General features: G+C 38.4%; 1 protein-coding gene across 2 annotated transcripts in view; it reads left to right on the plus strand.

The window, feature by feature from the left end:
- The window catches only part of LOC132828188 (TBC1 domain family member 22B-like), a 309362-nt gene that overhangs the window by 277357 nt on the left and 5203 nt on the right, over positions 1 to 26802 (plus strand). For both annotated transcript variants that reach the window (XM_060845124.1, XM_060845126.1), the window contains exon 12: positions 12568 to 12663. In XM_060845124.1, coding sequence (XP_060701107.1) covers positions 12568 to 12663 — 96 coding nt within the window. The remainder of the gene's footprint in view (positions 1 to 12567; positions 12664 to 26802) is intronic.

A 26802-nucleotide genomic window follows, 5' to 3' on the forward strand; every position in this document is an offset into this window, starting at 1 on the left:
CATTAATTAAATTGTAAAGTAAGGGACTTAGACCTGAACTTTTCTGTTAGTAGGTGGCTGTTTGTTTTTTATTCTTATGAGAGATATGTTATTATTTACTCATGGGATGGAACCACATAATCCATTGTAGACTCACAATGTTGTTAGGGAGGAAATCTCAGACTCCTGGCCCAGCAAGTCAGGATGGTAAGTGGCTTGGAGGGGAACTTGAAAGAGATGGAATTCCCCAAATACTTGCTGCCGTTGTTCTTCCACATGGTAGTGGTTGTGGTTTTGAAGATGCTGTTGAAGGAGTGCAGGTGGATTTCAACAATACAGCATGTAATTGCACAACATTATGGTTGATTATTAACTGCCCACTGGTCAATTATGGGTGGCCAATAAATACTTAACTGGCCAGTGATGCCCTCTTTCTATGAAGGATTTTTTTTTAAAAAGCTTGGTGCACAGTTCTTCTACTGAGTGACGATGGTGGAGGAATTGAATGTTGGATGGTGTAGTGACCATCAAGTGAGGTACTTTAACGTCAAACTTCTTGAGTGTTGATAGAGCTACGGTTATCTGGGGAGGTGGGGAATATTCTGACATACTTCTGACTTGTGCTTTGCAGATGGTGGGCATTGTTTGGGGAGTCAGGAGGTCAGTTAATCACTGCAGGATTCCTAACACTGAACTGCTCTTGTAACCACAGTTCTTATATGGCTAGTCCAATTTCATTTCTGGTCAATAGTAACCTTGGGGCTATTGATAGTAACAGCTTCAGTGATGGTAAATTCCATTCAATATCAAGGGGCAATGGTTAGAGTCTCTCTTGGTGATGGTCATTGCCTGGCACTTTTGTGGCATGGAATTTACTAACCATTCATGAGCTGAAACTGATATTGTCCAGGTCTTGTTGCATTTGGATGTGGACTTTTTCAGTATCTGTGGAATCTTAAGTGAATGGTGCTCAGCTTTATGTACCAGAACTCGAGATCACCATTTGAACATTCCATAGTTTTTTTTTAACCCTTCGAGAGTTAAACATTATTGGCTAATTGCTTCCCCATCCCAAGTGAATCTCTGCAGAGAGAAATATATTTTATTCCAAGAGTTTGTGTTTGTTTGTTTGGTTTGGATTATTATTACAGGTGATACATAAACTTAATTTATATATCCTGTTCTGTATGTTGCCAATCATATAATTTGCCTATATTAGGCATCAAACAGAAATGACGTATCAACCGGGTTTTCTTTAATAAACACAATTTATTTTATTTCTTATAAAAAGTTTATTGAGCAATGATTGAAAACTGGTATCTGTACTGAAATTGGAATGAATCCCAATTCCTTCAGATCTCATCTTTAGAGAGCCTTTGTACCGATACCACTAAAAGACTTCTCAAGGTTGCCTCAAGAGCATCTCCCAATCTCAATTCCACTTAGAAGAATAAGGGCTACAAGTTCAAGGGAACACCACCACCTCCAAACCCCTTGCCAAGTCATCCTGAACTAGAAATATACCATATTTCTTCTTTGTAACCAGCCAAAAAACAGCAACTAACAGCCTAACAGAACTGTGGGTATTCCTTCACTGTATAGATTGCAGTGGTTAAAGAATTCAACTCCATTCCAGATGGTTGTGATGCCCATATCCCACGAGTAAATAACAGAACACATATTTCAATGTAGGCCATATTGAACTAAATGGCTTGGCTATGATGTGCCTTTTGCAAAGAGAACGTTGCTTTCACATCAAAAATGATAGGTGCCCATAACAAAAAAAAAGTGTTGAATTAAAATAACTGAAACAAAGGTTAGCATAAATAGAAATAATTAAGCCTAAGCAATAAAAGAGGGAGAATAAGGAGCAAAATAGAATGGGAGAAGCAGGTTGACCAAACAAGAATAGGTGAAAACATTTAAGCATAATAGGGTTTATGGTACAACCTCAAGGCGTAGCAGGTGATACAATTGGAGTGTGACAGGAGTGGGAAGCTGGAATGGCAGGCACCATAGTTACTAGATTAAGAGTTGCCCTTGAGTACAATTTTATTTGTCTGAATGTTTTCAAAACGTAAATACCTTATTTTCCAGAAAATAATGAACAGAAACTAAATTGGACTGTGTGCAAAATTTGCTATCATATTTTTTAACAACACCATATAATAAAAAAGTACACCACTGTCTTGTAAAGTGGTAAACTGCACCCATATTCTGTGATAAAACACTGTATGCTGTTTATTCCCAATATTGATTTAATTGTTGCTATCTTTCAGATCACTAATTCAGAGATTGAGCAAGACTTAAATTATTGTCATTCAATCTTGTCCTATTTTGCATTACCACTTGAATTTTCATGACTGACATTAAAGTAATTTGGCTTCTTTTTATTACTTTATGTTAAGTTTCCAAAAACCATTTTTGATGGCTGTAATCTTAAGGGCAGCAAATCAGACAAATGAATTCTCTGTTACAGCTTTCCCTAGGAACTCTGTTAAGGTTGTCGAATGTCATTGCATATAGCGTGGTTATAACAATGGCAAATAAAGACAATTAGTTCTATCAGCTTCAAAAGGAGACTGTCTAAAAGAAAGGGCAATTCTCAAACCCACTGCATACACAGTGTCTTCAACAGTTAAACTATCAAGATCAATTAAGTAGAGATTAATCCTCATCCTCCAACTGCTGAACTGAAATAAATGTTTGTAAGGTACAGTGGAAAAACTTGAGCTCCTCCCTGAAAACATTGATAACAGGTAAATTAAAAGATTCAAAACTGAGATTGGTATTTTTAATGAGCAAGGTTATTATGATTTATGGAATAAAAGTGGAAATGGGTTATGAAGTTTGTGAACATATCATACAGATCTAATTGTATGGTTGAACAGTCTCAAGGGGCTAAATGACCTGTTTCAGTTTTTATGAAGTAGATTAATTGTCTATGATAACTGAAATAAAATTTGTTAAATTGCATCATGTAAAAGTGCATTTAGTTATCAGAGAGTCGATGACTGTTCTGCTTGAGTAACCTGATAGGGTTGGTTAATCAGTGCAACATTGATATTTTGTCATCCTTGCTATTTATTTGATTAGTTTGTGTTTTTGACTTTTTGTAAGTTTGTGCAATTTGATATTCATTTAATTTAAAAGTATTTTCCATTCAAGTAGCTGAAGAGACATATTTAGAACAATATGTTTGAACTAAAGTTTCCTTTTTTTATAATGCCACAAGAGTTGAGCATTATGAATGACATCATTCCTGAGGTTCAATGCCACATTTGACTTTACTACAATTTTGAAAAAAGTGAATTCTGTTATCCTAACCAGTATCAAAGTGCAGGTTTTTTTTGTTTCTGCTCCTAAAATAATGTTGTCTCATTATTATCAAATGCTAGATGGTGCCATGATAACTAATAGGCTACAGTTTCATTCTGTTTAATAACCATTGATGTCACAACTATTCCTTTTTTACAATGTAGAAACGGGTTCACTTGCTGTTTCTTTCATCTAAAGTTAACTTGTTTCTTAAGTGACTTTTCAACTTTTCTCTTTAGTTATTTCATTGGCTGCATTAAATTCAACAAATATTTACATCATTTTTTATGGGAAGAGCAACAGTAAATATGTGGTGAATCAGCATATTTTGTTCATAAACCTTACAAATCAATCCACTTTTTTGAAATAATTGAGATGGTAATTAATAAACATTTAGCACTATACTCGGAGTTAGAACGTGGCTTATTCACCATTCACCCAGGAAGCTGACCTTTTGCAACAGTACAGAGGGCATGGAGTGATGGAGAATGGTTATAACTTCAGTTGCAAATTATCAAGGTCTCAGTTGCTGATTCTGCTGTATATAAAAGACCACAATCTTTCATTGGTGACAGCACAGACATCTCTAAATGTCTTGGTCAATATTTATCATTCACCAAATGTTATCAGAGGATGTTGATCATTTATCTTATTTGTGAGACCAACAAAACAACAGTACTGTAATTCAAAAATGTTTTTGACTATGGACTGTACTGAGAATGTGAGAAGAGTTATGTAGTTTCTCCTTTGTTCCTGTTTAACTTCTTTCAACCTCATCCTTGGTTATTTTCTAAAATATGAACAATATATCCCATTTTGGGTTTGTCACACTGAAGAATATTAAAACATTTCTTCATTGCCTTGTTCATTGAATAATTATGCCAACTTGTTGGCAGGAAATGTAATCATAATCATTTTTTTTGCTGACCTGTATATTTAATTTTCAATTAAAAAGTTATCCAGGAACAAGTAATAATTAATTCCTCTTTAACCAGGTGTTTATGTGGTTATCTCTTCGAGTAAAAAATGAGGTCTGCAGATGCTGGAGATCACAGCTGCAAATGTGTTGCTGGTCAAAGCACAGCAGGTTAGGCAGCATCTCAGGAATAGAGAATTCTATACCATATTGGTAGCAATCGAGTTGATGCATCAGCAGTTCAGTAGTACTAAAATTTCACAATGAGCATATATTAGTGCTTATGTTCGTATTGGTCTTACCCTTTTACCTGTTGTAAGCCTTACCCTTTGTATTAGTGACTTACTCTCTTTAGTTCTGTAACCTTCTGATCAGGAATAGGTTTACTTATTTGGTGTTATAAACCTGTTAATTTTTCCAAAAAGACCACACCTTTATTCACATTTTGTGAAAAGAACTTTTAATATTGTAACAGAATTAAAGTTTCTGGGTTGTTGCTGCCACATTTAATTGCAGTTAATCTTCGGGAATCATGTTTATTTTTAATCTTTCCTTTATTCAGTCTAGAGAAGATTTGTAGCTCAGGCTGAGGTTCTGGATGTAAGTTTGCTCACTGAGCTGGAAGGTTTGTTTTCAGATGTTTCATCACCATACTCGGTAGCATCTTTAATGAGCCTCCAGTGAAGCACTGGTGGTATGGCTCACTTTTTATTTGTGTGTTTAGGCTTCCTTGTGTTGGTGATGTCATTTCCTGTACTTTTTCTCTGGTGAAGGGGGGCCTTAAATGGGATTCAAGTCAATGTGTTTGTTGATAAAGTTCCGGTTGGAGTGCCATGCTTCTAAGAATTCTTGCGCGTGTTTGGCTTGGCTTATTAACTTACTAATAAACCCTTCATGAAAATCACATCTTATTGAATCACATCTTGCTAACTTGTTTCTTCTTTAATTATATACTCTGTTCAGAATTTCCACTGAACAGCCTCACTAGTCCTGAAAAAATAGATTTAAAAAATGCATCTTTGTCTTTGTCTTACATTCGCTGATTTCAATTCGTATCTTAATCTCATGTTGCAATCTTTATTTTCGTGTCTCAACATTTTTAAATAAAAGCAAAAGCATCAGTTCAGTCCTAGAATTTCATAATTATTTACCCTTACTGATGAGTTTGCTATTGTTGAATGCCAAGAAATCCCCTTAAGTTGGACATTACCTAATTTTGTAACAAAACCCAATGATGCTTGTGCTTCGGGCTATCTGCAGCTGAAATTCACATACATGTCTTTGTTATCTCTGGATTTGATTATTCTGACAAACCCCTGAGTGACATCCTACATTCTGTCCTTTGAAAGTTTGTCTTCCTATGCTGTATTTCACAGCAAGTGCTGCTCGCCTCTGTTACTACAATACCTGTTGTGCAAGCAATGTTCTAATTTGAAAATTCTTAGCCTTGTTTTGAAAGCCCTCTGTGACTTCAACCTCTCTTCTCTGTAATCTCTTCCAAACCTAAACCCTTCTGTGATGTCTGCTGATCCAATTTTGGCCTATTGACCATTTCCAATTTTAAATGGTGGCTGTGTTTTCAATGATTTAAGCCCCCCTATCTTGGGGAATTTCCTCCTGACACCTTTTTGTCTCTTTGCTTTTTTTTTGTGAGTTACTTTCTAAATCTTACATCCTCAACCAAGCTATTGGCTGTCCGACTTAATATCTCCATATATGGCTCACCATTGAATTTTGTTTCACAGTGCTCTTGTAAAGAGCTTTGGGATGTTTTATGGTAAAGACAGTATATAGTTGGAAGGTGTTGCCTCCTTTTTCCTATCTGTTAAATTTCTGATTGCTGTTTTGTTAAATCTAGTTTTTCATCACTTCTTAGTTTGACTGCTCACTGAACTTGTTACTGATCAACTCCTTTCATGCTTTCAATTTCCTTTTGAAATCAGTAGAGCTGTTTTTATGCAATAAAAGTGAAAAGATGGTTGGCACCTTGTTCTCCTGTCATTGGCTGAACCAGAAAGTATAAACCTGCTGACTTTGTTTTCAGCAAGCCAGGCAGCATCAGGTGGTGGAGAAGTCAACGTTTTGGGTGTAACCCTTCTTCAGGACTGGAAGTGGCTTTTAAGGGGAGTTGCAGATAAAGGCGGGGGAGGGGCAGGGTGGTGAGGTGGGGACAGGTGAAGACAGGTAGAAGGTATGCTGAAAATGTGTTGCTGGTTAAAGCACAGCAGGTTAGGCAGCATCCAAGGAACAGCTGCCTAACCTGCTGTGCTTTAACCAGCAACACATTTTCAGCTCACCATTAATACCTTGCCTTGCACCATTATCTCTCTTTGTCACTTAATCTTTTCTGCCTTCCATCCTGTTACAGACCTTCCTATTTATGCTTTACCCTCCTCTCATTTTTCTGGCCTCTTGTTTAAATCTGTTCCATTCAGCTTTTCTTAATTAAAATGAAAAACTATCACTGTAATATCGTCAGACCTGCCAAATTTTTATAGAGTTTTCTATTGTTAATTGCAGATTTCCTATAACTGCGGTATTTTGCTCTGGCATTTTAGATGTTGCTATGTACATTGTCACTTCTGGATAATATGTTACATTCATATGCCTAGTTTTTATGAATATTTTTCATGAAAGGCACAAAGGCTCAATGCTTATTAAATGTTGCTTTTGGAGTACAAGATGACTAATTCATGTTAATAAGAAGCTTTGCAAAGATTGCTGCTTTCATTGATTAGATTAGATTCCCTACAGTGTGGAAACAGGCCTTTCAGCCCAACAAGTCCACACCAACTCTCCGAAGAGTAACGCACCCAGACCCTCTGACTAATACACCTAACACTATGGGCAATTTGGCATGGCCAATTCACCTGACCTACAGGTCTTTGGACTGTAGGAGGAAACCAGAAGAAACCCACACAGACACTGGGAGAACGTGCAAACTCCACACAGACAGGTGCCCGAGGCTGGAATTGAACCTGGGACCCTGGTGCTGTGAGGCAGTAGTGCTAACCACTGAACCACTATGCTCACCAAAGATTTAAGGATTCAAATATATTTTTGCTTTAGCTTCACTTGACAAGAGTATTATAGTATGATGAAAGCTTTGAGAATAAGCATTCAATAAGAATGTAGCAATGGCGTTAAATTTCTGCCACCTAACGATGCCAATGCCCGTCTTCCCTTGTAGTATATTTTATTTATTATTTTTAACTAGATATGACCACACAAACAGTGTTGTATCAGCTATTATCCAAGGGGACTTGAGGCTAAAATTTGTGCCTGATTCCAAGTCGCTATTCAGCACCTCTTGGTGGAGCTATAGTGAAAACATCAAAATATCTTAATTCATTTACTTTGTAACAGAAGGGAAATCATGTCTGTCATAATGAAATTGTCACCTGCCTATAGAGAAACCTATAGCATGAGTATGACAGCAAATAAAGATAGGATCTTGTTCAATTATGCTGCCTCTCATGAAGTAAATTACGCTAATCATTGTCATTAATACATCACTCCCAAGGCAAGAAAGGAGTTCTCATCGTTACGATGAGAATGACAGAAATTGATAGGAACAGGAGAACAATCAAAAGTACTAAATAAAAATTTCAAGCTAACAAGAAAAAATTTTGAAGCAAGCCAGAGAGATATAGAAGCGAATATTGTGGGTGCTAGAAATCTGAAATAAAAAAGAATATGCTGGAAATATTCAATTGGTCAGACATCATATTTCAGAGATGGATAAACAGACTTGATGACCTTTTGTTGGAGCCACATTTGATGAAAGGAATTGATATGACACACTGACTTATTTTCTTGCTCCACAAGAACTGGCTAGAAGTTGTGCTGAATATTTTCAGTGTTTCTGTTATTATTAGAATGGAGTAGAGAACTGAAGTCTAAAATCTGAATGGACTAATTCAAGAAATTAATGTCCAGAAAGTCGATTGCTTTCAGGCTAGAGGCACTGGTTTCTATTGATCTGCGAAGTGCATTCTAAGAGGCCTCTTGTGGAATGAAGTAGTGGAGTATTACCACTCTGTAATTTTCCATATAAACAGTTATGAATTTAGTTACCACATGTTTGCTATTCTATTCAGTTACATGGTAAATAAATTGGGTGTTGCAATCATTCCATTCTAATGGGATATTTACTTATTCTGACTTCACATTTCCACTGTAGCGTCTGAGAAATTTAATGACAAATTTTGGGTAGAACTGTATTACAGTTAAGTTGTGCTTGCACAAAGTTAATTTTCCTGCTGTAGAAATGACAAACAAGTTTTATACTTTTATTTCAGAAGAATTTTATGATGCAGCGCTGTTTCCAATTTTTGCCTGCCTGTAGATTCTGCAATATGAGTTCCCTTTTACCAATATAAATTTTGGTTACAATAGCTTTTTGTGTTGAGGCAAACTTTAAAGATAGCTTAATTTAACAGAGTAATAAAACCATATTTTGCCTGATGCAAAGTTAAGAGTTCACAATTGTCAGTTATCTAAATGCAAAGAACATAGAGCATTACAGCTCGGTACAAGCCCTTCAGCCCACAATGTTGTACTAACCTGTGGAACCAATCTGAAACCTATCCATCCTACACTATTCCATTTTCATCCATATGTTTATCCAATGGCCATTTAAATGCTCTTAAAGTTGGCAAGTCTTCTACTGAATATGAAGTATCCACAAATATCCAGTTTGATTCTGAGAAAAATAAATCAGAATGATGTTTTAATCATGAGACATCAGCATATTTTGAAGAACTAAGGAATTTAAGTGCCCATGTGCATGCATCACTAAAAGCTAGGGCACAGGTACAGGCAGGAATTTAAAAGGTTCATGAATTGTTGACCCTCATTTAAGAGGCAGATTGAGAATTGAGGATGTGTTTTTCAGGGGCACACAGCTTTGATCTTGAAAGAAGATTTCTTCTTGTAGGGAACTGAGGGCAAGAGGACCACATCTTAAACTTAAGACTCCATCGTTTAGGAGTAAAGTCAAAAAGCAACATTTCATATGCAAAGTAGTAGATATTCCCTCAAAGAGCTGAGGAATCTAGGTCAGTTGAAATTTTCACGACTTCAGAATGAAGATAGAGCTGGCTGACGTAATCTGGGAAATTACCGTAAAGGATAGGTCAGTGGAGATACAGTGACAGATATGTAAGAAGATATTTAATAACATTTGGCAAAAGAGTATTCCAGTAAGAGAGACTCTGAGAAGAATGTGCTAACCATAGCTAACTAATAAAGTTAAAGATAAACTTTTTAAGGCAGCTCAGTAATCCCTGTCCATGGGGTTTGCTAAAATGATGCTTTTGCTGACCAGAATGCTGCTGCTTGAAGTTTCCTTCTGCAGGCACTTGTTTGCAGGAGGAACAGGGTGATGGGTTCTTAACTTACCTGAAGTGCTTTCCTTTACTGCAGAGCAAAAACTGCTCCTTCCCTCTCAATGATGTGGGGCTTCTGCCTGAACATTCACAACCCCAAGCTGTGCAGTTACCCAGGAGCCAGTCACATAGGCTTCCTGCTTGTCAACAACGACATCATCAAACAACTGGTCACTAGCTCATAGACCAATCAACTACTACTTGCCATTCAAAGGTCTATTCATGTACAAGCCCTTAGTTCCAGTTCATCTATAATCAGACTTCCCTCATTATTTGAACAAGGAACTTTCTATGGAAAAGTGCAATAATCCTTTAAAAATACTTAGCTTTTAAAACCTTACTGTTCCCATTTTTGTTCACAATCAAATAAAAGACATGGTCTTTGCATTTATATCAAACTGGGAAAAACTAAAATTTGACTTCTATAAAGATTAGTGGCAAGACAGAAGAATGTGTCTTTTTAAAAGAAAAGTTGGAGAAAATTAGCTAGAAATATGAAAATTGGCATTAAATGTTTCTGTTATTTAAAAAGGAAAAGAGTAATTAAAATGAATATTCGTCCTCTGTAGGCAATTTATAATGGAAAATATGGAAATTACAAGGCAAATTGAACAAACACCTTGTGTGTGTCTTTACTGTAGAAGACACAAATGTAATTTAAAATATTTAATAATTTAAAATCAAGAGACAAAGGAAATGAGGAAGGTAAAACAATTACAATCATAAAAGGAAAGGGTACTGAGAAAAGTTAGAGAACAAAAAACTGATAAATTCCCAGGTCCTGATGAAATTCATAGTAAGGTTACAAAGAAGTAGCGACTGAGAGAGTCAGTATATTTGTTTAATGTTAAATTTTAAATTCCTAGATTCTGGAAAGGTTCCATCAGGTTGTAAAATAATGAGTTTAACTCTTTTCTTCAAGAAAAGAGGGAACAAAAATTAGGGAGCTACATGCACATTATCTGAACATCTCTCATTAGGAATCTATTAAAGAGGAGGTTATAATAGGAATAGGAACCCCTCAATGCTGTCAGGCAGAAGTGACATGACTTTGTGGAAAGAAAAATATGTTTGACAACTTTATTAGAATTCTTTGAAATTGAACAAGCAATGAGGATAAAAGTGAGCTTGTAGATGTACTGTACTTGAATTTCCAGAGGCATTTGACAATACACCACATCAAATATTACAACAGAAAATGAGAGTTCATGATATATTGGGTAAAATATCAGCATAACTAGAGGATTGATTAACTAACAGGAAACCTTGCATTGGCATAAAGTGGCCATTTTTTGTTTGCCCAGATGTAACAATTGAGATGACATGGGCTTGGTGCTGGGACCTCAACTGATTATAGTCTACATCAGTGACATGAATGAAGGGACCAAATTTATCTTTGCTAAATTTGCTGTTGACACAAATTTATGTACGAAAATAAGTTGTGAAGAGGATGTAAAGAGTCTTCACAGACATTAGATAGGTTAATTGAATGAACAAAAATTTGGAAAATGCGCATATGATGTGGGAAAATGTGACTTGTCCACTTTGGCAAACAGAATAGGAACACAACATTTAAAAGGAGAGAGATTCATAGCTGTATGATGCAGAAGGATCTGGGTGTCCTGGTACATGAATCACAGAAATTACTACGCAGATACAACAAATGATTAGGAAGGAAGAAATGCAATGTTATCATTTATTACGAGGAAGAAATGTAAAAGGGAAGTTTTGTTGGTTTTACAGGGCATTGGTAAGACTGAATGCTATGTAAAGTTTTGATCTCCTTGTCTAAAGAAGGAAATATTTGCATTAAAAGCAGTGCGGAAAGGTTCCACTCCATTACTTCAAGATGCAAGGTTTGTCTTAGAAGAATGGTTGAATAAGTTGTGTCTGTACCATTAGCATTTGGAAGAATGAGTGCTGATCTTATTGAAACATGCGAGATTATATGTTAGTATTTTTGTATATCTGAATGACATTATCATGTGACTTGTATTGGTGAATAATGACAAACCAGCCAGATGCAGAGGAATTATAACTTGAGTGTCTTCTCATCCAATTATATATATATATATATCTAACTGGGATTGTATGACAAATGTCAACAATGGCATTGCTTTCTGATTTTCTATTTTTTTTCCCCTTTGGGATGCTAACATTAGTTACAGCATGTCTTTTTATATAAATACAACTAACTGATTAATTGAAACCCAGGACTTTCCTGAGATGTAAGCTACATCTTTTCTCTGGATAACCTTGTTCAGCATTGGGACAGTTCAACATAGCCATTCTTAACTAAAATTGCATTAAGAAAGATATATTTCAAAACCTAACGATGATCTTTATGATTGTGGCAAACATAATTAGATTCCCCACCGTGTGGAAACAGGCCCTTTGGCCCAACCAGTCCACACCAACACTCTGAAGAGCAACCCACCCAGATCCATTTCCCTTTGACTAATGCACCCAACACTATGGGTAATTTAGCATGGCCAATACACCTGACCTGCACGTGTTTGGACTGTGGGAGGAAACTGGAGCACCCGGAGAAAACCCATGCAGACACAGGGAGAATGTGCAAGCTCCACACAGACAGTCGCCCAAGGCTGGAATCGAACCTGGGACCCTGGTGCTGTGAGGTAGCAGTGCTAACCACTGAGCCACCGTGCCACCCGAAAATAATATTACCTTTAATGATACCAACTAGTCTTAACCAGCAATAAAAAAAATATTCTCAGTAAAAATAGTTTTAAAAATTAGAAGGTAAAGTTCCTTAAGATTTACAGCATCACTCTGCTATTATTGAGTAATATAAAATGTCTTTGTTATGTCTGAGTGATAAATTGGGATGGTGTTTTGCTCTTGTATTACATAGGTCCCAGCTGTCAATTGGAATTTATCGCTTTATACTACTGGGCAATGTTGCCTCTGAAGTAACTCCTGTTTTATATTATTCTTTTACAGTCAGAGCCAGAGGGATTTTCTCACTTTCACTTGTATGTCTGTGCTGCTTTCCTTATTAAATGGAGAAAGGAAATTTTGGAAGAAGATGACTTTCAAGTAAGTAACAAAATATATATGATGTATATTCGATTCTCCGTGGATGGCATTTGCTACTCTGCTTAAAACTGAGTATATTATAATAACTAATATCTGTTGAAAGGAAATGCATAGAAAGCAAGTGACCGATAAGGTGCCATCCTTGTTTTAGTGACAGCAACTTTGCCTGTGGATTAGAAAATTAGGGTTCGATCCTCCTCTGGACACATCAGCAGAAGCTGGGCACTTTACTGCTATTGAAGATGAATTTGATGAGGTTGGCCCTGTCTGCTCTCTTTGTTAGATATAGAAATGGCATGATACTATTCAGAGGAACTGGTATTTCCCAGTAACCTGAGGTATAATCCACCCTCAAGCAAGAACACTGAAGCAGATTGAGATCATTTATCTCATTGCCATTTTTGGATCATACTATGCACAAATTAGTGTCATGTTTCATTACATTATAATGTTGATTGAACTTCACAAATAACCAGTTGACTTGAAGGTGCTTTGGAATACCTGAGATTGTGAAAGTTGCTCTATTAATGCAAATACTCCTTCCTTGTTTCCTTATTTCATTTCTGCTTTCTTTCTTATTAAACAGTTGTCTAGTTCAAATCCATTGCATACTGTTCACTATTTTCAAAGGAAACAATTCCTGTTCTTTAATTTTTGAATGTCTCCCTTTGTTATAAAATATTAACAAATGCATTGAAGAACAAAGAGTCATTCACATTTCAGCGAAGAAATACCAAAGTCGTGGTAACAAATAGGAGCATATAAAGGTGCCAAGTTCACTTCAAAACTGTAACAAAAATACCAGCGAGCGCAGTCAGTGTCTTCTCAACTAATAGTTGTGGATTCTCATATTTTAGGAAATTCCAAATCGCAATCCATGTCAGTTCCCTGCTTCCTTCGGTTTCAATGTTATCTAAAGTTGGACAATTGTCCATGAAGACTTTCAATTTAGATGTGGGTCGGTTATGATAACAGAATTACACAATAATTGATGATCTCTGCAAGAACATATAAAATATTGAAGCATGACATAATTACTCTTACTTGTCTTGAAATTTAAACTTACACACAATCAACATCCTATTAGGGCGACATACTCACTGTCACCAGACTTTCACTGTGAATGTTTTCAAGCTCTTGGTCATTTTACAAATTAAATCATTTTTCCTAAAATGCAACCTTCAGCAATAACTCTGTTCATCTAGTCTTAAGGCAATAAATCTCTCCTCCAAGTTGGCCAAATGATTCAACTTTTATCAGAAGAAGATTCTTTATTATCTCTCATACATTAACAGACATGAGTTACCACAAACAAGAATTACCACGTGTAGAAAAGATTGATTTTTACAACTAGGACCATCTTTAAGTAAAGAAGACATACAGTTCCACTTAAATTGTGTACAAAGATATCAGTAACTTGAGGCTGTAAGGATATCGGTAGTATCACCATATTTGACAGCAAAGCAGAATTGATGGATGAACATCAGCCATAATATCATTGTTACAACAGCATGATGAGCACTTTGTCCATTGTTTAACTTCAAAATATGTGTTATAATTTCAATCAAGTGCAAATACTGACTTAATGAAGACTGCACTAAATATATTACTATTACAAAGAAGTATTTTCTAGAGATTTGAAACAATGAGGCAACATCAGTCTATCATTGTTTTTGTGAAACAAATACATAGCTATGTTGTTATTCATCGGTGCTCTTCATTAGTAGTAACAAATTGCATTTATGTTGTACCTTTGACATTGGAAAACACCTCACATCATTTAATAGATAATAAAATCAGACAGAATTAGAAATATTATAATGACTATTCGGACATCTTAGCCAGAGATTAGTTCTAAGGTAAGCATTAAAGGAACATTGGTAAGTGAAGAGGCAGAGTATTTTTGAGAAAGAATTTCTAAACACAGAGCCGAAACAACTTATAGATACTACCACTAGTGAGCTAAAGGGAGGAAAGGCATACTGGCATGTTTGCAGACGTGGAGTTAGAAAGTGATAAGGCAATGAAAGGCAAAGATGTGGATGTCAGTTTTAAATGTGAGGTGTTGAGGAACCAGAATTTATTGTTAGGTGGGGCAACAAAGTTACAAGCATCAGTGGTTTGATTGAGCTAAAAATTCAGGAGGATAAAGGACAGAAAGATGACAACTAGAGGTAACAAGCATGAAAAAGGTTTCAACAGCACTTTGTCTGATCCAGAAGCAAAAGCACATGCTGTTAAAGGAGCAAGTAATAGAGAGGGAATGACGTAAACTCAATGTCAAATTATTAGTTTTTGGAGTATGAGTATCGCTGGCAACATATAAACTTACCGTGCATCAACCTTTGCCCTTGAGAGGAGTTGTTGGTGAGCCACCTTCTTGAACTGCTGAAATCCTTGTAATGTTATGTCGGGAAGGTAGTTCCGGGATTTGGATCCAGTGCTAGAAAAGGAAGAATAATATAATTCCAAATCAGGATAACCATTCATAGGTTGACTGTGTCACAAACTGCAAAAAGATCAATAATAGTGATGATGCACCACAGTTACAGAGAATGCCACATATGATTTTGATTGCAACCAATTCAGTCTTGGGACAATGTCAGAAATCTGTTCAGAGTCATTTAAGCATGAAGTTTTGAGAAAGCTGACATGATTTAGGGAGACAGCAATATATTCAGGGACTTTTGAGAAGAAATGAAAATTAGAGATGAGACAGTGTGTTGGAGAAGTCACATGGAGGAATCAAAGTGGATTTCTCGAGGACAAGATGGTATTGACAGTTTTGAAAGAGGAAAATAGATTCAGAAGACAGTGAATCATTTACGATATTGACTTAGAGTCATAGAGTTGTACAACACGGAAACAGACCCTCCAGTCCAGCTTGTCCACGCCGACCAGATATCCCAACCCAATCTAGTCACACCTGCCAGCATCCGGCCCATATCCTTCCAAACCCTTCCTATTCATATACCCATCCAGATGCCTTTTAAATGTTGCAATTGTACGAGCCTTCATGTCCTCTGGCAGCTCATTCCCTATTTATACCATCCTCTGTGTGATAACGTTGCCCCTTAGGTCTCTTTTTATATCTTTCCCCCCTCACCCTAAACCTATGCCCTCAAGTTCTGGACTCCCCCACCTCAGGGAAGAGACTTTGCCTACTTATCCTATTCATGCCCCTCATGATTTTATAAACCTCTATAAGGCCACCCCTCAGTCTCTGATGCCCCAGGGAAAACAGCCCCAGCCTATTCAACCTCTCCCTATAGCTCAAATCCTTCAACCCTGGAAAATCCTTGTAGATCTTTTCTGAACCCTTTCAAGTTTCACAACATGCTTCCAGTAGGAAGGAGACCAAAATTGCACGCAATATTCCAAAAATGGTCAAAGCAATGTCCAGTACAGCCGCAACATGATCTCCCAACTCCTGTACTCAGTGCTCTGACCAATAAAGGAAAGCATATCAAACACCTTAGTATCCTATCTACCTGCGACTCCATTTTCAAGGAGCTATGAACCTGCACTCCAAGGTCTCTTTGTTCAGCAACACTCCCTAAGACCTTACCATTAAGTGTATAAGTCCTGCTAAGATTCGCTTTCCCAAAATGCAGCGCCTCACATTTATCTAAATTAAACTCCTCTGCCTCTTCTCAGCCCATTGGCCCATCTGATCAAGATCCCGTTGTAATCTGAGGTAACCTTCTTCACTGTCCACTACACCTCCAATTTTGGTGTCATCTGCAAACTTACTAACTATGCTTCTTAAGCTCACATCCAAATCATTTATATAAATGACAAAAAGTAGTGGCCCCATCACCGATCATTGTGGCACTCCACTGGTCACAGGCCTCCAGTCTGAAAAACAACCCTCCACCACCACCCTCTGTCTTCGACCTTTGAGCCAGTTCTGTATTCAAATGACTAGTTCTCCCTGTATTCCATAGAACTAACCTTGCAAACCAGTCTCCCATGGGAACCTTGTCGAAAACCTTACTGAAGTCCATATAGATCACGTCCATCACTCTGCCCTCATCATTCCTCTTTGTTACTTCTTCAAAAAAACTCAATCAAGTTTGTGAGACATGATTTCCCATGCACAAAGGCATGCTGACTATCCCGAATCAGTCCTTGCCTTTCCAAATACATGTACATCCGGTCTCTCAGGATTCCCTCCAACAACTTGCCCACTATTGACGTCAGACTCACTGGTCAATAGTTCCCTGGCCTGTCCTTACCATCCTTCTTAAACAGTGGCACCATGTTAGCCAACCTTCAGTCTTCTGGCATCTCACCTGTGACTATCGATGATACAAATATCTCTGCAAGGAGCCCAGCAATCACTTCCCTAGTTTCCCACAGAGTTCTAGGATACACCTGATTCGGTTCTGGGGATTTATCCACTTTTATGTGTTTCAATACATCCAGCACTTTCTCCTCTTAATATGGTCATTTTTTAAAATATTACCATCCAGTTCTCTACATTCTATATCTTCCATGTCCTTTTACACAGTAAACGCTGATGCAAAATACTCATGAGTATCTCCCCCATTTCCTGTCACTCCACACAAATACTGCCTTGCTGCTTTTTGAGGGGTCCTGTTCTCTCCCTAGTTACCCTTTTGTCCTTAATGTATTTGTAAAAGCCCTTTGGATTCCCCTTAACTCTATTTGTCAAAGCTATCTCATGTCCCCTTTTTGCCTTCCCGATTTCCATTTTAAGTATACTCCTACTGCCTTTATACTCTTCTAAGGGTGCATTCAATGCACCTTGCCTATATCTGACATATGCTTCCTTCTTTTTCTTAACCAAACCCTCAATTTCTTTAATCATCCAGCATTCCCTATACCTACCAGCTTTCCCTTTCACCCTAACAGGAATATACTTTCTCTGGATTCTCGTTATCTCATTTCTGAAGGTTTCCCATTTTCCAGCCATCCCTTTACCAGCATCATCTGTATCCAATCAGCATTTGAAAGTTCTTGCCTAATACCGTCAAAATTAGTCTTTCTCCAATTTAGAACTTCAACTTTTAGATCTGGTCTATCCTTTTCCATCACAATTTTAAATCTAATAGAATTATGGTTGCTGGCCCCAAAGTGCTCCCCCACTGACACCTCAGTCACCTGCCCTGCCTTATTTCCCAAGCGTAGGTCAGGTTTTGCACCTTTTCTAGTAAGTACATCCACATATTGAATCAGAAAATTTTCCTGTACACACTTAACAAATTCCTTTCCATCTAAACCCTTAACACTGTGGCAGTCCTAGTCGATGTTTGGAAACTTAAAATCCCCTACCATAACCACCCTATAATTCTTACAGATAGCTGAGATCTCCTTACAAATTTGTTTCTCAATTTCCCTCTGACTATTAGGGGGTCTGTAATTATCCCAATAAGGTGTTCATCCCTTTCTTATTTCTCAGTTCCGCCCAAATAACTTCCCAGGATGTATTTCCAGGAATATCCTCCCTCAGTACAGATGTAAGGCTATCACTTATCAAAAACACCACTCCCCCTCCTCTTGCCTCCCTTGCTATCTTTTTTGTAGCATTTGTGTCCTAGAACATTAAGCTCCCAGTCCTGCCCATCCCTGAGCCATGTTTCTATAATGACTGTGATATCCCAGTCCCATGTTCCTAACTATGCCGAGTTCATCTGCCTTCCCTGTTAGGCCCCTTGCATTGAAACAAATGCAGTTTAATTTATTAGTTCTACCTTGTCACTTTCTATCCTGAGGATTTGACTGGCTTCTCTTCTCAACTGTACCCGTCTCAGATTGATCTCTTTCCTCACTATCTCCCTGGTTCCCACCAGGGAATTTACTCATTTAAATTCTTCTGGCAGTTCTAACACATCTCCCTGCCAGTACATTAGTCCCCTTCCAATTTAGGTGCAATCCATCCTTCTTGTACAGGTCACTTCTGCCCCAAAAGAGATTCCAATGATCCAAAAATATGAATCCTTCCCCCATACAGCAGCTCCTCAGCCATGCGTTTGTCTGCTCTATCCTCCTATTCCGGCCCTCACTAGCTCGTAGCACCGGGAATAATCCAGATATGACTACTCTCGAGGACTTCCTTCGTACTGATGCAGTCACTTTTCCATGTTTCCTGATTCGCTATTCAGATGAATGTTTGTAATTGCTCAGAGAGGCAGATTCCACTTTCACATTCAACCATTAGATTCATGCTAATGCAAGTACTAATCTCTCTTCTTAGCTGTTCTTCAGAGAAAATGATGCTTTGTCATTTTGCTTTGTTTTGAAATCATCAGAAATCCTGTTGTGGCATTTTCATAATCTGCCAGTAATTAAAAATGTATAGGTCTTATTGCTATGTGATTAAGAACAAAACATCCCATATTTTGCAGTCAGTTAATTCTGTTTGTAGTGTTTTCTCTAAAGTAATGTAGGAAATGCAATAAGCATTTTTCGCAAATGAAGCTCCCATAGAACAGATGTGATAATTAGACAGTCTTTTTTTTGATTGAAGTTAAATGTTGGCCAGTTCACAAGCTGACTCCACATTTCCAAATTTCTGATTCTGAATCTTTTATGTCCATGTGCAAGAGTAGTTGGAGCTTTGGTTTGATGTTTAATCCAAATTATGGGACTGCACTGTGCAGAAATCTCATACTGCATTGTGGTCTTACCTGATTATTGTGCTCAAGTTCCAGAGTGGTTTTAAATCCTCAATATTGTAACTCAGAGGTAAGAATGCTACCAACAAAGCTATAACTGAGACATATTCTAACTCTTGTTACATGGATTTATTGTGAGATCTTGTTATTTGTTTTGCGTAAAGTAGGTTTGGTTCTTGTCTCATTAAATGTATCTAATTTTTGTCCAAGTATGGACATATGAGATGAACTCCACAGGTGAGGTGATCATATCAAGACAGTGTTTCACAGAGTTTGGCAGCAATAAGTTATAACAAAACCAGAATCAGTGGGAACCAGAGGGAAAACTCTCAGCTGGTTGGAATCATAACCATCTTCCTTTGTTCTAGGTGTAATTGTTGGTGACCAATCATTGAGACCCAGAATATCACTGTAGAGGTTCCGTAGTCACTGCAGGTATTTATCAGGGCAGGTATTTTCAAAACGGTTCAGGAATGCTATTACTTACCTCCAGAGCAGGTGGGAATATAACTTCGGCCTTCTGACTCAGACACTGTCACAGTTCCACAAGAACCCTAGTTCCTCAGGGTAGATACTTTCTAGTCAACCTATTCAGAAATGTTATTGCACCCCTCTGGAACAGGTGGAACTTAAACCTGGACCTCCTGGTTCTGAGATAAAGATACTACCACTATACCACAAGAACCCTCGTTCTTCATGGCAGTGTTCTGGCCCTAACCATCTTCAATTGGTCATCAGTATCCTTTCCTAGGTCAGAATTGGGAATATATGTTGAATGTAGCACAGTGTTCAATCACCCCACTTGTCCAATATTGAAGCAGCTCATGTTTGACAAGGTTCCACATGATGGATTAAAGTTAAATCATATGAAATCCAGGGACAGCTAGCCAACTGGTTACAAAATTGGCTTGAAGGTAGACGACAAAAGGTGGTTGTAGAGGGTTGTTTCTCGGACTGGAGGCCTGTGACTAATTGTTTGCTGCAAGGATCAGTGTTGGGTCCACTGCTTTTCGTCATTTTTATTTGTGATTTGGATGTGAATATAGGAGCAATGCTTAGTAACTTTACAGATGACCCCAAAGTTAGTAAGGCTGTCAATCTCAGAGTACAATAGGACCTTGTTCAGATGGGTCAATGGACCAAGAAGTAGCAGGTGGAGTTTAATTTGCATAAATGTGAGGTGTTGCATTTTGGTAAGGCCAGCCAGAGCAGAACTTATACAGTTAATGGTAGGTCCCTGAGGACTGTTGCCAGACAAAGAGATCTGGGGGTGCAGGTGCATATTTCCTTGAAAGTAGAGTCACAGGTAGACTGGGTAGTGAAGAAGGTATTCCGTATGCTTGCCTTCATTGATCAGTGTGTTTAATATGAGTTGGGACATCCTGTTGAGAATGTGCAGGACATTGATGGGACCACTTCTGGAATACTGCATTCATTTCTGGCCTTCCTGTTCTAGGAAAGATGGTGTTAACTTTAAAAAGGTTCAGAACAGAGTTTCAGGAATGTTCCCGGTATTGGAGGGTTTGAACTAAAGGAAGTGGCTGAATAGACAAATGAAACCAGGTCAGTTTAGGATGTCTGGTCGGCATGGACAGTTTCAACCGAGGGATCTGTTTCTCTGCTGTATAACTCTATGACTCTATGTCCATATGGCTAATTGGAGGCCAGCAGCTTCTAAGTCCTGATGTCAACTTGTTCTGGCCGACTCTTCTGGGGATCCAGTCTTGGCTAATGTAGATTTGGTGCTGCAGGCGGAGGGGGATCTGTACTTGTCAGAGCCAATGGCTTCTACAACTACTCCAGAGGTAATCCATACCTCTACCTCAGGTTGGCACAATTAGAAGCCCCAGACCCTAGTCAATAAGTATCCATGACTTACTTCTAATCAGGAATCTAGGCACTTTTCTCACCCATAGGGAGACAGGAGATCAGAGGTATGACCAGTTGATACCCTTAAATGACCATGAATTGACCATATAGATGCCTTAATTGGCAGTGGGTCAAAGCTTATCCATGAACCTTATTTCGCAAAACTTAATTTGTAACAGGGCGGGGAAATTATTTCTTTCCAGTTCCAACTTTCTCACCTCTTTTTTGCTTCTGCCAACTTTCTTGCAACCTCCAGGAAGGGGAACATCATGCACAGTGATTCAGATCTTGAATTCTGTTCAGTACTTATGAATAAAATTTAATGCTGCTGCCTGCTCCACCCCCATTGACCTCTTCTACTAGTGGGCACATATAAACTTATAAAATTTGAATAGAAGTAGACCATTCGGTTCCTTGTCTTTGATCGCAATTTGGTAAGATAATTGCTAATCTGATTGTGGCCTTGATTTTGCTTTCCTGTCTACTGTTTACTAGTAGAGTTCCACAGGGATCAGTGCTGGGGCCACAGTCATTTAAAACATATATTAGTGATTTTGATGAGCAAGGTGAATGTACTGTTGGCAAGTCTGTGCATGACAGAATAGTGAAAGGATGAGGATGACACAAGAAATCTGCAGAGGGATGCGGACATTTGAAGTGAGTGAACGAAAAGCTTGGCAGTTGGAATGCAATGTGGCAAAACGTGAGGTTGTGCATTTTGGCAGGAAGAATAGTGGAGCTGAATTTTATTTAAGTCCAGAAAGATTGCTGAAAGCTGCAGCACCAAGGGATTTGGGAAACTTTGTACCTAAATCACAAAACGTTAGCATCCACGTTCAGCAGGTAATGGTTCCTGATTAAGAGCTTATGCATGAAATGTTAACTTTCCTGCTCTTCAGATACTGCCTGACCAGCTGTGCTTTTCCAGCACCGCACCTTTTGACTCTGATCTCTAGCATCTGCAGTCCTCACTTTCTCTCAACAAGTAATGGGGAAGGCTAATGGATGTTCACCTTTTGTAATAAAGGGAATGGCATATAAAACTAAGAAATCTTGCTAAAACTGTTCAAGTTTCTAGTCAGACCGCAGCTAAAATATTGATTGATTTATTATTGTCATATGTACCAAGATACAGTGAAAGGTGTTGTTTTATGTGCTATGTAGGAAGATTGTACCATGCAAAGTGCATCAACATAGCAAAATGGAGTGCAGAATACAGTGTTACAGCCACAAAGAAGGTCCAGAGAAAGATCAGAATTAACATTTCAGGGGTCCATTCAAAAACCTGGTAACAGCAGGGAAGAAGCTGTTTTTAAATCTATTTGTACGTGTATTCGAACATGTCCTCAAAGCAAAGATTGATAAATTCTTGATCGTGTAAGGAATTAAGGGCTATGGGAAGAATGCAGGTTAGTGGAATTGAAATGCCCATCAGCCATGATTAAATAACGGAGTAGACTCGATGGGCTGAATGGCCTTACTTCCACTCCTAAGTCTTATGGTCTTATTTATATCGTTTGCCCGACGGAAGAGTATGAAAGAGAGTATAACTGGGATTAGACAGGCCTTTGATTATGTTGTTGCTTTCTTGAGACAGCAGGAAGTGTAGTTGGACAAATGTATAAATGAAGTCTATGAACAGTTTGATCCTTTTACCTAAAGAAAGATGTGCTATGATTAGAGACAGTCCCGAGAAGGTTCACTAGGTTGATTCTGGGGATGGAGGGATTTTCTTCTGAGAAAATATTGATCAAGTTAGGCTTGTACTCATTGGAGCTTAGAAGAATGAGAAGAAACCTTATTGAAACGTAAAACTCTTAGGAGCTTTGACAGGGTACATGTAGAAAGATTGTTTCTTCGTGTAGGAGAGTCTATAACCAGGGGGAGTAATCTGAGTCACAGGTCACCTGTTTAAGGTGAGGAAGAATGTTTTCTCTCAGCACATAGTGAATCTGTTGAATTCTTTACTTGAGAGGGCTTTCAAGGCTAGGTCATAGTGTATATTCAAGACTGAGATAGACTTTTAATTAATAATGGATTTGGAGTTGATGGAGAGAGAAAGCAGAAAAGTGAAGTTGAGGGTTCAGACTGTGATCTTGTTGAACGATGGAGCAGATGATCTGGGCATATATTTTTAAGGTAAGAATAGAAAGATTTTAAAAAGACATTGAGGCAATTTTTTTATTTACAGAGTGCTTCATGTGTGGAATGAATTTCAAGAGGATGTGCTTGATGTGGGTACAGTTATGGATGAGTACATGAATGAGAAATAGTTGGAGGGATATGGGCCAAGTGCATGCAGGTACAACTAATTTAATTTGGGATTATAGTCAGCAAGGTTTGGTTGAACTGAAGGGTCTGTTTCCATGCTGTATGTCTCTGACTCTATGACTCAATGACCCACTTTGCACTTACATCTTAAGGTGTCTTCCCTATACCCATTGACTCCTTGTCAATAAAGAGTCCCTATGACTTGGACCTAAAAGTATTCAATAACTGGGTGGCATGGTGGCACAGTGGTTAGCACTGCTGCCTCACAGCGCCAGGGACCTGGGTTCAATTCCAGCCTCGGGCCACTGTCTATGTGGAGTTTGCCCATTCTCCCCATGTCTACTTGGGCTTCCTCCAGGTGCTCTGGTTTCCTCCCACCATCCAAACATATGCAGGTTAGGCAAATTAGCCGTGCTTGAGGTCCATTAGTCAGGATAAATGTAGGGGTCTGGGTAGGTTACTCTTCGGAGGATCAATGTGGACTTGCTGGGCCGAAGGGCGTGTTTCCACACTGTAGGTAAGCTAATCTAAACTAATCAAACTCTGCATCCATTAGCCTCTGGAAAAGAAAATTCCACTAATTAGCACCCCTCTGCGAGAGAAGAAACGTTCATCTTCCCTTAAATCAGAAACAATTTACTTTTTAACTTGGATCAAATCTGAAAGGGAAACATTGTCTCAGCATCTACCCTATCAAGTCCCCTCAGGATCTTGTGTTTCAATAAGATTAAAAGATCTTATCTCATCACAAATACAGCCATACCTGAGTTTTGCTAGCATTTCCCATGTTTTTTTTATGAATCATGTTTCTGACCCAACTCCATTCTTAAAGGTGGTGAACATAATTGAATCAGTGGTCAAGAGTAAATTCAGATTACCTGCATTTTAATCGTTTTTCAGAGTGGAGTTAGAAAGGGAAAATCATCTTTTTGTTTGTAATATCCTGAGAGGTCTATAAAAGGCCCAAAAGCATGTTGTATCTTGGCAATTAAAATACATGTGATAAATTTGCATGAAAGACTATTTAAGCTAAATGACTGGAGTTCCAGGTTAAAACTCTGGAATAGGTAATAAATTAGCCATTGGGTAAGAAACAGTGTTGCAGCAATAAAGCTGGAAGGCAAAGAAGTGCTGAGTGAGGTCTTTCAGCAAGGTGTTTGGAAACCATATTATTTCTGATTTACACTACAGTTACATTCGAAGATTCAAAGTAAGCATGTAAACACAAAACAGTACATGAAGCAACTAAAGTGGAGAGGACAGTTTAGGATCTACAAAATGAATTCAAGTATGTTAAATTGCAAGATTATGACTAATTAGCATGTATTACAGGTTAGAGTCAAAAATAGACTCTGCAGTTTATTCCATGATTGTCATCAAGATTACAAATGGAAAAGTTGAAAATTATTTATGATTTTTAATAAGCACGTTTTTAATGTGTCCAATCACTGAAACAACAGTCAATGTCGCAAATGCATGATTGCATCATGTAGATAAAATAGTAAAAATTAACTTCAAAAAAGTATAATTCTTAAATAGCAAAATAGTAGACTAATAGTCTAATTTCAAGAGAGAAAAAAAACACATGGCTTGATTCCAGTGTGTTCAGAAGATTTCCATGGGAAATTTCGTATTGAGATAAGCATCAAGGCTGGGAACTAGTTTGTCTCATTAGCACCAGACCACTTCTCGTAAATTCATGTAAGCCTTTGAGGATTAAAAATTAATTCAAGACTGATGAAAACCATATCACGCAAGGCCTTTTGAACTGTCAAGAATGTCCTTGTCATGACATCATAGTAGAGGAGAGGCCATGGCCTAGTGGTATTAAGCCTGGACTGTTAATCCAGAAACTTAGTCATGTTCTGGAGACCTGGATTCATGTCCTTCCATGGCAAATAGTAGGATTTGAATTTACCAAAATTAAATATGGAATTTATAGAGTCATAGAGATGTACAGCATGGAAACAGACCCTTTGGTCAAACCCGTCCATACCAACCAGATATCCCAACCCAATCTAGTCCAATCTGCCAGCACCCGGCCCATAACCCTCCAAACCCTTCCTATTCATATACCCATCCAAATGGCTCTTGAATGTTGCAATTGTACCAGCCTCCACCACATCCTCTGGCAGCTCATTCCATACAAGTACCACCCTCTGCATGAAAACATTGCCCCTTAGGTCTCTTTTCTATCTTTCCCCTCTCACCCTAAACCTATGCCCTCTAGTTCTGGACTCCCCGACCCCAGGGAAGAGACTTTGTCTATTTATCCGATCCACGCCCCTCATAATTTTGTAAACCTCTATAAGGTCACCCCTCAGCCTCTGACGCTCCAGGAAAAACAGCCCAAGCCTGTTCAGCCTCTCCCTGTTCAGCAAATCCTCCAACCCTGGCAACACCCTTGGAAATCTTTTCTGAACCCTTTCAAGTTTCACAACATGTTTCCGATAGGAAGGAGACCATAATTGCACGCAATATTCCAACAGTGGCCTAACCAATCTCCTGTACAGCCACAACATGACTTCCAAACTCCTGTACTCAATACTCTGACCAATAAAGGAAAGCATACCATATGCCTTCTTCACTATCCTATCTACCTGCGACTCCACTTTCAAGGAGCTATGAACCTGCACTCCAAAGTCTCTGTTCAGCAACACTCCCTAGGACCTTACCATTAAGTGTAAAGTCCTGCTAAGATTTGCTTTCCCAAAATGCAGCACCTCGCATTTATCTGAATTAAACTCCATCTGTGACTTCTCAGCCCATTGGCCCATCTGGTCCAGATCCTGTTGTAATCTGAGGTAACCCTCTTCGCTATCCACTATACCTCCAATTTTGGTGTCATCTGCAAACTTACTAACTGTCCCTCTCATGCTCGTATCCAAATTATTTATGTAAATGACAAAAAGTAGAGGGCCCAGCAGCAATCCTTGTGGCACTCCACTGGTCACAGGCCTCCAGTCTGAAAAACAACCCTCCACCACTACCCTCTGACTTCTACCTTTGAGCCAGTTCTGTATCCAAATGGCTAGTTCTCCCTGTATTCCATGAGATCTAACCTTGCTAATCAGTCTCCCATGGGGAACCTTGTCGAACGCCTTACTGAAATCCATATAGATCGCATCTACTGTTCTGCCCTGATCAATCTTCTTTGTTACTTCTTCAAAAAACTCAATCAAGTTTGTGAGACATGATTTCCCATGCACAAAGCCATGTTGGCTATCTCTAATCAGTCCTTGTCTTTCCAAATACGTGTACATCCTGTCCCTCAGGATTCCCTCCAACAACTTGCCCACCACCGACGTCAGGCTCACAGGCCTATAGTTCCCTGGCTTGTCTTTACCGCCCTTCTTAA

This window comes from Hemiscyllium ocellatum, chromosome 26, assembly GCF_020745735.1.
Source record: "Hemiscyllium ocellatum isolate sHemOce1 chromosome 26, sHemOce1.pat.X.cur, whole genome shotgun sequence".
NCBI classification, from domain to species: Eukaryota; Metazoa; Chordata; class Chondrichthyes; order Orectolobiformes; family Hemiscylliidae; genus Hemiscyllium; species Hemiscyllium ocellatum.